A 15207-nucleotide genomic window follows, 5' to 3' on the forward strand; every position below is an offset into this window, starting at 1 on the left:
AAAAAGGTAAAAATGTACCAGAATTATCAAATGAAAAGTGGGTTCTTAATCTGGCATTTTTAACTGATATCACAACTTTATTGAATGAACTGAATACGAAACTGCAAGGTAAAGACAAATTATTGTCAGATATGTATTCAAATATAAAATCATTTCAAGTGAAATTAAAATTATTACACAAACATATTAATGAACAGCACTTGGTTCATTTCGTATGTTGTAAAATTGTATTAGAATCAACCAAATCAACTTTAAATTAGGAAACTAAAAAAATTAATTTTTTAAATATAATTGAAAACCTACAAAATGAATTTTCAATACGATTTTCTGATTTTTACGTACAAGAGAATAAAATCAAATTGTTTCAAGACCCTTTTTCTGTCGACACTGACGATGTTGAATCTAATTTACAGATGGAAGTCATAGAATTGCAAAACAACGATATTCTTAAAAATGCTTTTAAAGAAAGTAATGACCTAAAAAAATTTAATTCAAGTCTTTCTGAAATAGATTTTAAAGGCATTAAAAGTTTTGCTAAAAAAATGATTACTGCTTTCGGTAGCACATATATTTGTGAGCAGACATTCTCAATACTTAAATTTCGAAAAAATAAATATTGTTCACGATTAAGCGATGAACACTTGAATGCTGTTTTAAGGATATCAACATCCAATATAAACGCGTTTATAAACGAATTGGCGGGAAAAATTTAACCTCAAAAATCACACTAGTAACTGAATATTTGTACACTAAAATACATTCAAGAATTAATTAATAATTATTTTTAAACTTTTAAATTTTCTCTACTAATGTATTTAATTAAAAATTAGTTAATAAGGACAACCGCAATGTTAAACTCGTAATATGTTTGTTGCTATCTGTAAATACGAGTATATTAGTATTATACCTATGTTAAAATTATATTTTTTAATATTTTAATTTTGTATGCGGCCCTCCATAATAAACTGAAACAAATTATGGCCCGTGTAGGTAAAAAGGTTGCCGACCACTGGTGTAGGGTCATTTACTGCTTTGTAAATAGGCTGTAAATAACATTGTTAAGTCTATGTATTTGTTACGAGTAATGTTAACATTTGGATAATGTCGACATTAGCCATGCGTTTTTGTTAATGTGTAATTTTTCGTTTATATTAATGAAATATTAACATTATCCGGATAATGTCGACATTAGCCAGTCAACATTGGATAATATTAAAACTGAAAACTGAATTCTATTTCTTTATACCAAGTGGGTCCAAGTGTAATCTACACATATAATAATTTTATATTTTATGGATTACACATTTAGATCCGTTTTTCTGTAGATTACTTGAATTACGAGTTTGAAGCTAATCGTAGGTATACCTGTGATTACGCATACTCTTATTTCTGTATTATTTTTATATTATATTATTTTATAATATTGTTTTTCGTTGCATGAGATGGAAAATGTATTATCTTATTATTGTCTGCGCCGTGCGCGATAAGTGCAGGTGTTTGTATTTTCTATACATGTTATCTGGATTATGATTTGGATAATATGCGTGGAGGATTATGGACATTTGCACTTATCCCGATTAATTGTACGTCTATCGGCAGTTAACGATTGGAGTTTTCGTGCCTTCTGTCACAGAACACGAGACCGACTTGGTGTAATCACTGATTCACCAGGTATCTTCTCATGTTTCTGTCATAGAACACGGGACCGACCCGGTATAATTGCCGATAGACCTGGTATAAAAAGCCCCACGACACGACCATCACTACCATTCTCCGACTTTCCGACTTTGTAGTAAGACCCACCTGGGCAGACTTGCGCAAAGTAGGAAAAGCGGTCTCCCAGACCACACTTATCGAACGGTTTGTGACTCGATCAATGGTGCAATAGTTGGAGTTATTCTGGCATTGCATCGATCGGTCACCTACCTTGTGGTGCAATAGTCAGAGTAATTCCGGCATTGCATCGGTCGACACACTGTCCGATAAACCCCCTCCCCCGTCGTGATCCGTTGTGTCGTGGCGTCGTGTTAGCGCCTTACGCACCTGTGCTTCCGTTGTAATATATTCGAACTTTAAAACCCAGAGTCTTTTAATTTTTTTTTTCTATCGTTCTAACAACCTGCTATAATATAGCGCAGCAATACTTTATCTTACCGATGAAGTGAACAATATATATGGGCTTAATATTTATCTTAATTCACGACATTTTTGTTATAATTGTATATGTTGTACAAAACACAACGTAGAGCGTCGATCTGTTGTTAGTCTGTTTTAAGTTTTCACACGTGATATTTACAGTAATTTACAGTACCTACAGTGTTAAGTGTCTTAATTAAATTCAAATAAAATGGAAACAAAAACGGAATTTTATAATTTATTCTCAAAAAAGAGAAGATAATTCATCTTATATGTCAAATGAAAAATATTTAAATATAATAAATGAATTGAAAGGCGGCAATAAATCTCGTCGTTTGAACAAATTTGAAATTATTAATATCGGAGGAGAAGAGAAACTTATAGCACCCGTCGAAAAAGGTAATACTAATTTACTATATTACGTAAAAAATGATGAATTATATGACATACTAAATGAAATACATCTCAATATTGGTCATGGTGGTAAGCATTAAATGATGGCTGAAATAAAAAAAAAATACAAAAATTTAACTCAAAAAGTTGTTCTTCTGTTTTTAAAATTTTTCGGACCTTGTCAAACAAAACTGTCATCTAAACTTAAAGACCTTGTTAAACCGATTATTCATTCAGAAATGAATATTCGTTGTCACGTTGACCTGATCGACATGCAATCGCAAGCAGATGGAGAATTTCGTTTTATTATGGTTTACCAAGATCATTTAACAAAATTTGTTCAGTTACGGACTTTAAAGTCAAAAACGGCCGAAGAAGTGGCGAGCGACCAATATTTTAGATATATTTTGTATTTTTGGAGCACCGGTTATTTTACAATCCGACAATGGGCGAGAATTTGTCAATAAAATTACAAATGACTTGAAAACTATGTGGCCTGCGTTAAAAATAGTACATAGTAAACCACGCCATAGCCAAAGTCAGGGTAGCGTGGAAAGAGCTAATCAAGACATACAAAATATGTTGATAACCTGCATGCAACTAATAATGTCAAATCATGAAAAGAAGGACTGAGATTTGTGCAGCTAATGAAGAATAAAGCATTTCATTCTGGTATCCAAAGGTAATTTAAAATTAATATTTAAATATTTATCAGTATATATTTTTTTATTGTGAAATTTTAACATAACATACCCTAACTTTTGAGCTTTAATTATCATATTTTCGAAATAACTTTAGGTTACCGTACGAGGCAATGTTTGGAACAGATATGAGAGTTGGTTTGACTACACGTTTTCCTAGCGATTCCGTTGATGAAATCAATACTGAAGTTGATCTAGAAATATTTTTAAACAATATCAATGAAGAAGACGAAAACAAAGGCGTGGATAAAAAAAATAATGTTCAAGTGGTGAATGAAAATTGTTGTTCGAAAGCATCGAAGGATGAAGGATTATGTGACTTAATATACTCAAGACAGGTAAGATATTGTTATTTTAAATTACCTATATTGTTCCCAATAACTAATAATTCATTTTTTACAGAAATCAATCGTAAATAATAGAAAAAATCTGAAATTTGTTTACTGAACCAAGCTGAAAAAATGAAATTTAGATCTATCCATAAATTCCCCCAAGCCAACATTGAAGACAGTGTGAGAATCTCTTTACCGGATGTCGACAGAGGACGAGCAGACCCGAGAAATATTATATTTGCAGTTGTGTCAATTGAGGATGGGCAATATTATAAACTTGACAATAAATATGGTACTTTGCCACAATTATACACCAGAAATCAGTTAAGTGTTTGTCCGTTAACTTTAATACCGCTTGATGAGGTGGTACACGTAGAAAAATCATTGAGGGAAATTACGAGTCAAATGTCAGATGGTGGTGATCAAGGATATAAAAGGTGTTCATGTAAGGGAAAATGTGACACCAATCGATGTAAATGTAAAGCATCTAGCATTTTGTGCAATTCAAAATGTCACGAAAGCATGCCGTGCAATAATAAAGGATAACACATTATGTATCATTAGTAGGTTACGTTGTTAAAAATTAAAATTATTGCATCTCATGTATGATACATTTTTATGGTTGTTAAGACATTATCCAAAAGTTCTTGGCTAATGTAATATTACCCGGTTAATGTTAAAACATTAGCCAATATTCATGGCGGCTTATGATGACAGTTGGCTAATGTCTCATTAGCCAGATAATGTCGACATTATCCAAATGTTAACATTACCCGTAACAACGACACGTAACAAACTCAAACACCAGAAACAGAAGAGTTAGATTCTACTACACCCTTCGATAGTTCTACGGCGAGAACGTTACTCTATCAAGAACAAGAAATTCAGTCCTTCTTTTACGATCTTAAATAATAACCTTATTTTCAGGTAATTTCAACTAACGACTTTCTATACCTGATGACCGTAAACCTAAAGTATTGATTGATTTGGAACCTGGTTGTTCACAATTGAAAAATTTTCAAAAAATGTTTCCACGTAGTTTATACATATTTATAAGTCAATGCACAAATGAACGCTTACAGATACTAAGAGATAAAAAGAAGAAAACTAAAGATGAAATTCGAGATTCAGACTCCAGTGAAATAATTCTAATACTTGGTTGCCTACTTGTAATGATTTATAATAAATTACCTAATGTGTACAATTATTGGTCCCAAAATCCATCTATGGGGAACCAAGATATAAAAATGGGAATCTCGCGTAATAGGTTTCAGTTATTGATGTCAAAAATATATTTCAATCACCCAAAGCAACCTACAAATGCTCCAAAAACGTATTACATTGACGAAATCGTAAATTGTTTGAAGCATACATTTTGAATGCCCGAGGAGAGAGCTCATTTCAGAGTTTGGACGAATCTATGACAAAATTCAAAGGTAGATCTAGTTTGAAACAGTATATGCCTCTCAAACCTATAAAACGTATAATAAAGATTTGGGAGCGCTGTGATGCCATCACTGGATATGCCTATGATTTCAACAACTATAGTGAAAAAAACAAGTCAAATGACACTAACAATAGAATGCTGGGGCAACGAGTAGTTTTGAAATTGGCTGATACGATTCGTGAACCTAATGTAGTACTTGATTTTGACAGATTTTTTACAAGTATTCAGCTTCTCACAGTTATAGAATATCCTGCTCTTGGTACATGTATTATGAATCGCAAAAACGTGCCTAAGTTTGAAGGCAAATTAAAAAGAGGTGATCATCAATTTCGCAGTTGTTCGGATGGATTGATAGCAGCAAGATGGCAAGATAGTAAGGATTTTGTAGTAATTAGCAACTGTCATATACCGATTGTTGGAGAAATTACTCCTAAGCAAACAAATTGAAAGTGTCTTGTTCAAATTCTATTATTTTTTATAACCAAATCATGGGCGGAGTAGATCTATTAGACCAAAAAGTGAGTGTGTACGATTGCAGCCGTAAGTCAACGAACTGGTGGAAAAAGGTGTTCTACAAATTATTGATGTAAGCGGTAGTAAATGCATGAATCCTCTACAATGAAGTCAACGAAAATAAAACCAGACTACTACAATTCTTGGTACCATTGGCTGAACAAATGATGGCAACAGGAAAGGCAAATTGTGTAGGGAACATAGGAGAAACAGTGGAAAGCCATCAAAGATCGCGAGAACACTGATCAATGTTGGAGATCATTTACCTGCCGAAGTCATGACTAGACGAAAATGTACGAGGTGTTCAATGAAAAAAAAAAGAAACCCGGACTAAGCAAATGTGTCAAATGTGCAATTTACCACTATGCAAAAACTGTTTCACATTATACCATACTTCATAAATTATATTATTTCGAAAATATCAATTTAGCTAGCTATTATATTATGTAATTTTGATAAATAATAATAAGAATAAAATATAATACTGTGATAATAAAATTAAAATAATGTTTTATATTTTTTCGTACTTATAAATATAAATGAACAATTATCCTAGTTTTCCTCAACCATTGGTATATTTGTTACACTCATTCAATACCACTGAGGAAAATAGTCCCACTATTCCAACACTACTAGGACATAAAAGTCCCGACAATAATTAAACAAAGGGACACATGTGTCCCACCTCCCCTAAATGTCCACCCGCTTTATTTTAACAACAAGATTTGGTTTTAAGTTAATAAAAGTCTTCTAATTTCGTTTTTAAAAAAATTAAAAATTAAATCGAAGTATTTAAAATTGGTACCTATTCAAAGGGTTAATAAAAGTCCAACAACTTCTCTGTCGTCAGTTGAAATTGATTGTGTGTATAATGATTTCTTACTATCATCTTCAGATGATATAGAAAATTGGGGTGGTAAAGGAGAGGAACCAATTACAAGCTTAACATTGAAAAGGAACAACACAAAACAAAAAATATGTACCAATTCTAAGAATACTGCTACAAAAATTAAGTCTGAAACAAATATAAAAATAGCAAAAACTTATTTGATAATTTAAGTTACTCTTCAATATCAAACGATAATGATATAATTGCATTCATTGATACATTTGCTAATTCCCAAATTATGCTTGAAAATAAAACTAGTGAAACCAATAATTTTATACATAGTGATCTTAAAAAAACGAATTGTAAGTCGAAAAGCAGACTCACAAAGTGTATGCAACCCTCAGGAGTTTTATGTGATAGAAACATAAGGTCTAAGCACGAAAGTTTATTATTAAATGATAATTTAAAGACACCTCTACGAATGAATAAAAAGCGATATTTGATTAGTAACACGTGTCCGTTCGATTCAGTAGCTTTTGTTATAACTAGAGCGCGGATTTCTATGCAATTGCATATTTTTTTCCTTTTAATATTTTTGGATTTTTGTCAGTTATCTCCACGAATCATCATAATTTGAAGCTAATGGTGAAATCTTTTTTTGCATATTTCTGCATATTTAAAGGTTATTGCATATTTTTGCATATTTTGGCAAAATTCAAAATTTATTGCATATTGAAGCGAAAATTTAAAAAAATTTAAAAAAGTGTATAAGATAATATTTTGACAAGTAGAATGATTTAACATTTATATCTACTCATTTGGCATTTTTAGTGATAGTCATAAAAAAAACTGAAAACTCGAAATATAACTTTACATCTAAGCTTTTCAATAATTGACGAAACGAAAGAAAAAATGCATTCTATTTCTGGATCGAAAGGTGTAACACTTACAACAAAATTAAACGAGCTTTCCAATAAAAATGAAGGTCTGAAAATTCTACGAAAAATTAATTCAGTGTTATTAAGCGAAAACGTTCAGCTCAAAGAACTTTATCAAGATCCGATAATACTAAGTTGCTTCAAATATGCCCCAATAACTTCGGTTGACGTCGAACGTTCGTTCTCAGTCTTTAAAAATATGTAAACCGATAAACGATACAGCTTCACAGAAGAAAAACTTGAAATGCATATGATTATTCATTTTAATAATAAATACAATTTTAAAAATAAATTAAGTTTAGAAAATTCCCTAAATTTTTTATTATTAAGTATTTAAGTAATTAATTATTATAAGTTTTATTGTAAATTTTAAATAAATAAAAAATTCTTGCATATTTTTATAATTTTGACTGCATATTTTCATGATTTTTACTGCATATTATATGGCATATTTCGATACTTTTAAGTGCATAAAAATCCGCGCTTTAGTTATAACTATAGCATATATAGACAGCAATTCATACAAAAAATTTGTTGAAAAACAAACAAATACAGTTTTACGTTTTTGCAAGAATTTGGCTTCAGATGTTCCACTTCTTGATACATATAAAGAAAGAATAAATATTCTTAAGAAATTGTTTACGGAAGACCAAGGTGTTACTGATATTACTTTGATAAATACAGAATGTAATGTCCTTTTCATTTGTACTTCCTTACTAAAAGATGTCCCCTCAGCAATTGAATTTATTAATTGTCCTAACCTGAAATGTAAATCAATAAAATATGTATGCCCAACAATCATTTTAAAGTTTAGTAATAAATTTAAATCCTAGAATATGAATTGAAAAATTATTCAAAAGAAAAAGTTCAAGAGTGTTCAAAGTGCAATGATGTTATGGCAATAAGTAAGCAAGAACATTTAATAATTGAAACTGATTCCTACTCAGAAAATAAAACATTTATTTTAACAGATTTTCCCACAGAAATCAACGTTGAAGGAAATCTGAAAGTATAGTTTAATACTTAATAAACTTTGATTATACTGTTTTCAAATGAAAGTCGTAAAATATGAAAATTTATATTTTTAATCATAATCAAAAGTAAAAATCTATTACATTAATAGGACAAAAACTCTGATTATAGTAATTTTAAATTTATAAGATTATATATAAGAAAAAAAACCAATAATTTGGCGTGAAAATACAAATGTATTATTTTAAAAATGTTTTAATTATTCACAGATATAAATTATTTGGAACCATAGGTTTTAGCGCAGGACACTATGTATCATATATACGAAGGTTTAACAGAATATAGGATATACACAATTACTTGTAAAGGAAATTTAAAAAGTACTTAAATCCAGGTACAACAAAAATCAACCTACACTTAATATTTTATAAAGTTTAATCCATTATCATATATAGTTTTTAGAATAATCACTTTGTATTTCTTTTTGTAAATTATATTATTTAAAACAAAAGATAATAAACATAAAAGAATAGAAGATTTTAGATTTTGTTTATGAATATATTGTAATAAAGTAGTTATATTCATGTTTTATAAAATCTTAATTTTTATTTCATATTTTTATACTACCTCCCAATCTTCATAAGAGGAGTTACGGAGTATAATAGGCTCTGCATCGAATTTAGTCAACTTATTGGTAAAGAAAATTTCTTTTGTAAATCATCAACTGACCAACTAAAAATACAAACTGCGTCACCAGAGGCATACAGGCTCTTAGTACATTACCTAAAAAATAATGGTGCCCTTTTTCATACTTACCAACTTAATCAAGACAAACCTATTCGCGCTATCATTCGAAATTTACATCCATCAACCACAGTCAATGAAATAAAAAAAGAACTGATAAATCTCTCATTCGAAGTACAACAAATAACTCAAGGACTTCATAAAACCACTAAACTTCCACTTCCATTATATTTCGTAGACCTACCACAATCTGAAAAATCTACAGAAATATTCAAATTAACTTCACTGATATACGCAAAAATTAAGGTGAAGAACCATACAAACATCGCACAATTCCACAATGTCTAAACTGCCAGGATTATGGCCATACCTGAGCCTACTGCAGCTACTCTGCCCGTTGCGTTTACTGCGGTGCTCTACACTCCTCTTCGGACTGCTCCAAACCACGTGATTTGCTAGCCAAATGCGCTCTTTGTGCTGGAGATCATCCAGCCAACTACAGGGGATTCACCGTCTTCAAAGAGTTGCAACGTCGGAAAAAATCCAATTCAAAAAGTAAATTTTTACATGACAATATTAATATGAATCCAGTCGTTAATACTGATAATGTAAAAATGAGCCACCCATTACCTCCCACTTCTTCAAAAGTAGAAAATAATAATCAAATGCCAAAATCATTTGCTCAAGCCACCCGAAATCAACAAAATTATGACAATGTTCACCTCAATCAGATAATAACGTCTTAACTAATTTTATAAATGAATTTAAAACTCTTATAAGCCCGTTAATAGCTCTCCTTACGCAAATAATTTCATCCCTACTCGAAAATAAAAAATGAATAATTCGCAAACCAATAAATCTCTTCTAATCCTACTTTTTAATGCCAATTGAATGTATCGATGGCGTCGATGTCTTTTAACATACAATGTTCCAGTGCCGCGGCTGGTCTGACGAGAGGACTGAGGTCATGCTGGAACTGGGCGGGTTCAGTGAAGACACGATGATTGACAAGATGACATCGAAAGTTGAGTGTTATAATGCGTGCTTTGTAAAGGGTGAATTTCCTACTTGTTGGAAGCAGGCGAAGTTGGTGCTCCTTTACAAGGGCCAGAGTAAGTCGCGAGACCTCCCCTCAAGCTATCGGCCGATCAGTCTCTTAGACGGTGCCGGCAAGGTGCTTGAAAGGCTACTACTGGAGAGACTTAATACCCACATAAATATTAATTAATATTTTAACCTACTAAAATGCAATCTTTATTTATTTAGTGATCATAGTACTACTTACCACAAAGCATTAAGCAATTGTAGTTTTTTTTTTGTTTTTCTACAAAGCTTACGTATGTCGCGAAAAATGCAGGCCTAAAAAATTGGGTCGGTCGCGAGTCCAAAAAGGTTAAAGACCACTGAACTAGTGTATATACTGCACTGTCTCCGCTGCGGCCATAATGGTGGTAACTAGGATTATCCCGATACACATCCTCACCACCATAGAGATGACTGAAATCGAGCGGGCACGGAAAAGTGGTATCAAGCTGAGAGCAAGTGGAATTTTATTGAGCAGTAATAGAGAATTGAAACACCATTTTCTCAATGGTATGCCTACTCCATTCAATACTCAACATAATTCAGTATATATGAAATATCATACATCCTACAGATGATGCACCAGTAATTAAGTCATCGACAAAAAAAATTTCAATTATTACACGGCTAACAGACAGAACAGTGGTGTAGCTAAACGAAAAAGATAACCTAACCTGCACGCACCTAATTGATGAGATTATTTAAATTTATAATTTGTTCAATCATTGTAAATGGTACACCTGTAGGATGGTCATGCACTTTTACTCTCAATTCATATTAGATGACTTTGTTTTGGAATATGTACATAAAGTCATTTCATATTTCGAATAAAGCATAAAATGTTATTTAAATGTATAACAATTGAATGACTCGTTTAAATAAATGAATATTAATGATCCTATATAAAGTTGACAATTCGTGTTCAATTACTTTATAATAATTAATGCCATTTTAATATCTATGGAAAATGCACTAATATGTTCATTCACCCAGTTCATCAAAGTAAATTTTACATTTTTATAAATCTATAGTCATTAATTGTATATTATTTCAATCTATAAACGATTATAACTGGAATATTATAAAATATTCATAATATAATCAGTATTAAATTTGATCAGTATAAATCAAACATGATTAGGATAAGACACAATCTCATAATGCCATATAACTTAATTATGTTCATAAAATTATTTCAGAATATTACGTTGTGTATACAAACCATTGTCTGTATAACAATTTTATGACTCATTTAACAATCAATATGACAGTATCTCTATGTAAAACAAGAAATTTCCGTGTTATAGTTTTGTATTTAACTCCATTAGTACAGTGGTTCTCAATCTTTTTAAGACCATGACCCAAATTTTTTTCCAAAAATCTATCGCGACACCCATAGTTTTACATTTACAGAATCAAAAAAGTAATTTCAAAAAACAAATTTTTTTATTACTCATTTACTATTTTATAATAATAATAATTGTAATAATATACTTATAATAATAATAATTTTAATAATAATATAATATGTACTACTTCTCGCGACCCACAGTTTGAGAAACGCTGCATTAGTATGTCCATGATGAGTACACTAAAATAATCATAGCTTCAGTTATAAATGTCAATTACATTATATGTTCATGTACATTAAATGTATATTATAAAACAATGATTTTTGTTTAGTCATTTTGTATAATTCATCAATTACCACAATCAATCATTATCCAAAAAAAATTTCTATATTAAGCCATTTCCGTGGTTGTGTTTTGTGTAAAACTGTAATTATTAATAGTCTATCTAATGTATAAACATTAAACATATCTCAAATCAGTAAATTTATGATTAATTCTTCTGAGATGAATATTATACGACGAAGCCCATCTAAAAGAGTCTTGAAAGTTATTTAAATTTTTTTTTTTTATTAGCTTTCAGTATAACTATTATAGCTCAACAATTATTTTTGAAAGACATAACAGATATAGTTCTATAGAAAACAAATACAAATATTAAAAAAATGTATAGATAAATGATAACGATAAAATAAAAAGTATTACAAAGTAAAATAAATAAAGAAAATCATATTATGAAACCAGCCTCCAAAATAAAATTAATAATTATGTTTGTTACTATTTCCGAATTGGAGTTGAGGATGGAGGTAAGGTTGAGAGGAACATTGATGGAGTTGAAGAGAATTAAATAAAATAGCGCGCTTCACTTGCAGAGAAGGGCAATCAAAGAGAAGATGAGGGAGATCGCAGATACTTTCGTTGGGATGTAGAGTACAGAGTGGGGAGTTATTTAGACCTAATTTGTACGAGTGAGCAGGTAGTAAAGTGTGACCAGAACGTAGGCGATTGAATCGTATGATACTAGATCTTGGTAAATTGAGGTTGTTAAACCATGTTTTGTTAAGAACATTTGGTACGATGTTTTTGTATCTGGTAGCAAACTCAGCTGGGAGATTGGACCAGTATGTGGACCAGAGGTTAGATATATGACACCGTAAAATTGGAATGAAGTCAGTACGAGGGAGTTGGGTGAGAGCAGGACATATTAAATTGGACGTTGATTTCGCCAGATTGTCGGCGACTTCGTTCCCAAGTATACCGATATGGCTTGGAACCCAAAGAAATTGTATGGTATAATTGGCTAGATGGAGTTTTAGGATGATTGATTTAATGATAAGGATTAGAGAAGACAGATGAAAGTCAAAAGGATTAAACATTAGTGCTTGTAAACAAGACATTGAATCAGAAGCAATTAAGTATTTATTGAAGACAAGGTTTGAAATAAGAGATAAAGCTTCAATGATTGTATAGCACTCAGCAGTAAAAGATGAAGAAGAAGGATGTAGGTTGTTAGAGAAGGAAATATGTAGTTCTGGGATATAAAAAGAATAGCCGGCCGAAAGAGGTGAAACAGAGCCATCAGTATACACCACAATGAAATGATCAAAATTCGACTTAAGAAACTCAAAAAAAAATTTTATTGACCATAGTGAAAGACATTTTTTTAAGTTCCAGAGAAGATAAGGATGAGAATTGGTTTTCGAGTCTAACGAGAGGAGAGAATAGAAGAGATTCAAATGATTGTTCGTAAAGAGGTAATTTGGATGATTTATAGATGTATTGGTGAAAATTAGACAGAGCATTAGCTGAGATACATAACGCCAGGAAAGAAAAAGAGAATAAAACATGTCAAAAATAAATTGGTTAGAGTAAGCTAGAGATTTAAGGAGAAATTTACCGGCTAACCATTGACATCTAATATTAAAAGGTGCACAGTGTTTACGCCGTATGCACTTGCTAGTGCAGTTTGCAACACGACTTGCGGGGTGTTTGGGAAATTCAACATATAACAACGGAATGTTGTATATCGTAAATAAATACTTATTATATTATAACAAACAAAATAATTTCATCGTATAACCAGTAATAATAATAATAATAATAATAATAAGTGGTGTGCTGGATTCAGTTACGTATTGCTGAATATTTCAAAATTTGTTGAAGATACATCACAGTATATTGCTGGATTTGTAATAAAAATATTAATATCTATCACTTGTCCTACTTGTCAAGCTTCACTAGTTACCAATAGTTCAGATGATAATAAAATACTTTACTACCCTTAAAATCGTGGTGGTTTAATCTTCCCAGTGGTGTAGTACTGGTTGTCAAAACAGAAGATTAATCGAAGCTATCACCAACTTATTTCAACAATATTAAAACAAATTATATTTGTTGGTTAAAATTAAACAAAATTTGTACAAGTATAACAGAACTTTTTCAAACTGCCCTGATCAGGAATCATTTTAGATACACACAAGAATCAAATTATAAAGTTAATTGTTTTTAAATATGTTAGACATTCGTGTATCCTTCATGAAGTTCGAAAGTGAATGATACAAATATAAAATCAGGCCGTTCAAGAGCTAAATTTACTAAAATGGTGCTCTTCAATCAGATAATGATAAAATAATTATTTGTTGGTATTACTTAATAATGCCAGTAGTACCTATGTCGTTATTCTCTTTATATTTTTATTATGAATTTATTAAATATTAATACATGTATATTATATATTGTATGCACAACTATTGCATAGAAAATTGTTTATTTATTATTTAATTTGACTATATTATAATAATTATACATCATATTATTATCTACCCATTTTATATTTATTGTAGTTTGATAATTCCATTTTTAAAATGAGTGGAATATTAGAATAAAGCTGGAAGTAAAAATTTATTCCATGGAGATAAAAAGGCACTTTGCTAAATGTGTCGGGAACGTGTATAAGAACATGGCCTATCCATTCTTTATTATTTATAAGGTGAAATATACTGTTAACTACATTTGTTTGTGCAGTGTTAAACAACTCATTTGCTTAACATTCCTGTTTTACTAGTAGTTATAAGTATAGTTTCAAACATTCTGATATTGTTTTCGTCTATGATGTTGTTAAGTCAATCATTTTCTGCCAATTCTGACATTGAGCTGGTATATTTGAAATATTTCATTAGCATTGGAGCTTGATTAACGGAACTAGTGGCATTTTCATTGATATTGAACTTGGATGAACACAAGTAATGGCATTTTCATTGTTTTCATTTAAACCTGTAACATTGTTTTGAATTTCAAATATACCAGCTCAATGTCGAGAATTGCTTAGAAAATGATTGACTTAACACATCATAGACGAAAACAATATCCAGAATGGTCAAAAGAACTAAATACTTTAAATAATGTACATAGTAAAATGAGTGAAATGTTACAAAGAAATGGTTTAACACTGCTACCAACAAAACGTAGTTCAACAGTGTTATTGATTTACCGAAACCATAAAACCTAAACAAAGACTAACTTGACGTAATATTGTCCTAATTTGTATTATTATTATGATTTTTAATTTTATACCTAAAAATCTTGATTGATTTATTGATTTATTTAAATTGACATAATAGCATTATTATTATTATACTTAATTGATTTTATACTTATTAATAATTATTATTATACTATTGAGTTAATTACCAAATTATAATTGAATATATAAATATAATATTATAATATTTAATATGGGTGATACTATTAGATTATGTGACACTGATAAA

General features: G+C 30.5%; 1 protein-coding gene and 1 pseudogene across 1 annotated transcript; both read left to right on the top strand.

The window, feature by feature from the left end:
* The first annotated feature begins 3343 nt into the window (after positions 1–3343).
* Positions 3344–4108, top strand: LOC112603057 (annotated as a pseudogene).
* An 874-nt stretch (positions 4109–4982) lies between these two features.
* Positions 4983–5456, top strand: LOC112603058. The gene has a single exon (XM_025351456.1). The coding sequence runs from the start codon at positions 4983–4985 to the stop codon at positions 5454–5456; it is 474 nt and encodes a 157-aa protein (XP_025207241.1).
* Positions 5457–15207: the final 9751 nt, after the last annotated feature.

Source organism: Melanaphis sacchari, unplaced genomic scaffold (assembly GCF_002803265.2).
Source record: "Melanaphis sacchari strain LSU unplaced genomic scaffold, SCAv2.0 Contig94_pilon_pilon, whole genome shotgun sequence".
Classification (NCBI taxonomy): Eukaryota; Metazoa; Arthropoda; class Insecta; order Hemiptera; family Aphididae; genus Melanaphis; species Melanaphis sacchari.

Coding starts and splice junctions, on each gene's coding strand:
- LOC112603058 (XM_025351456.1), top strand. CDS start 4,983: ATGACAAAATTCAAAGGTAGATCTAGTTTGAAACAGTATATGCCTCTC.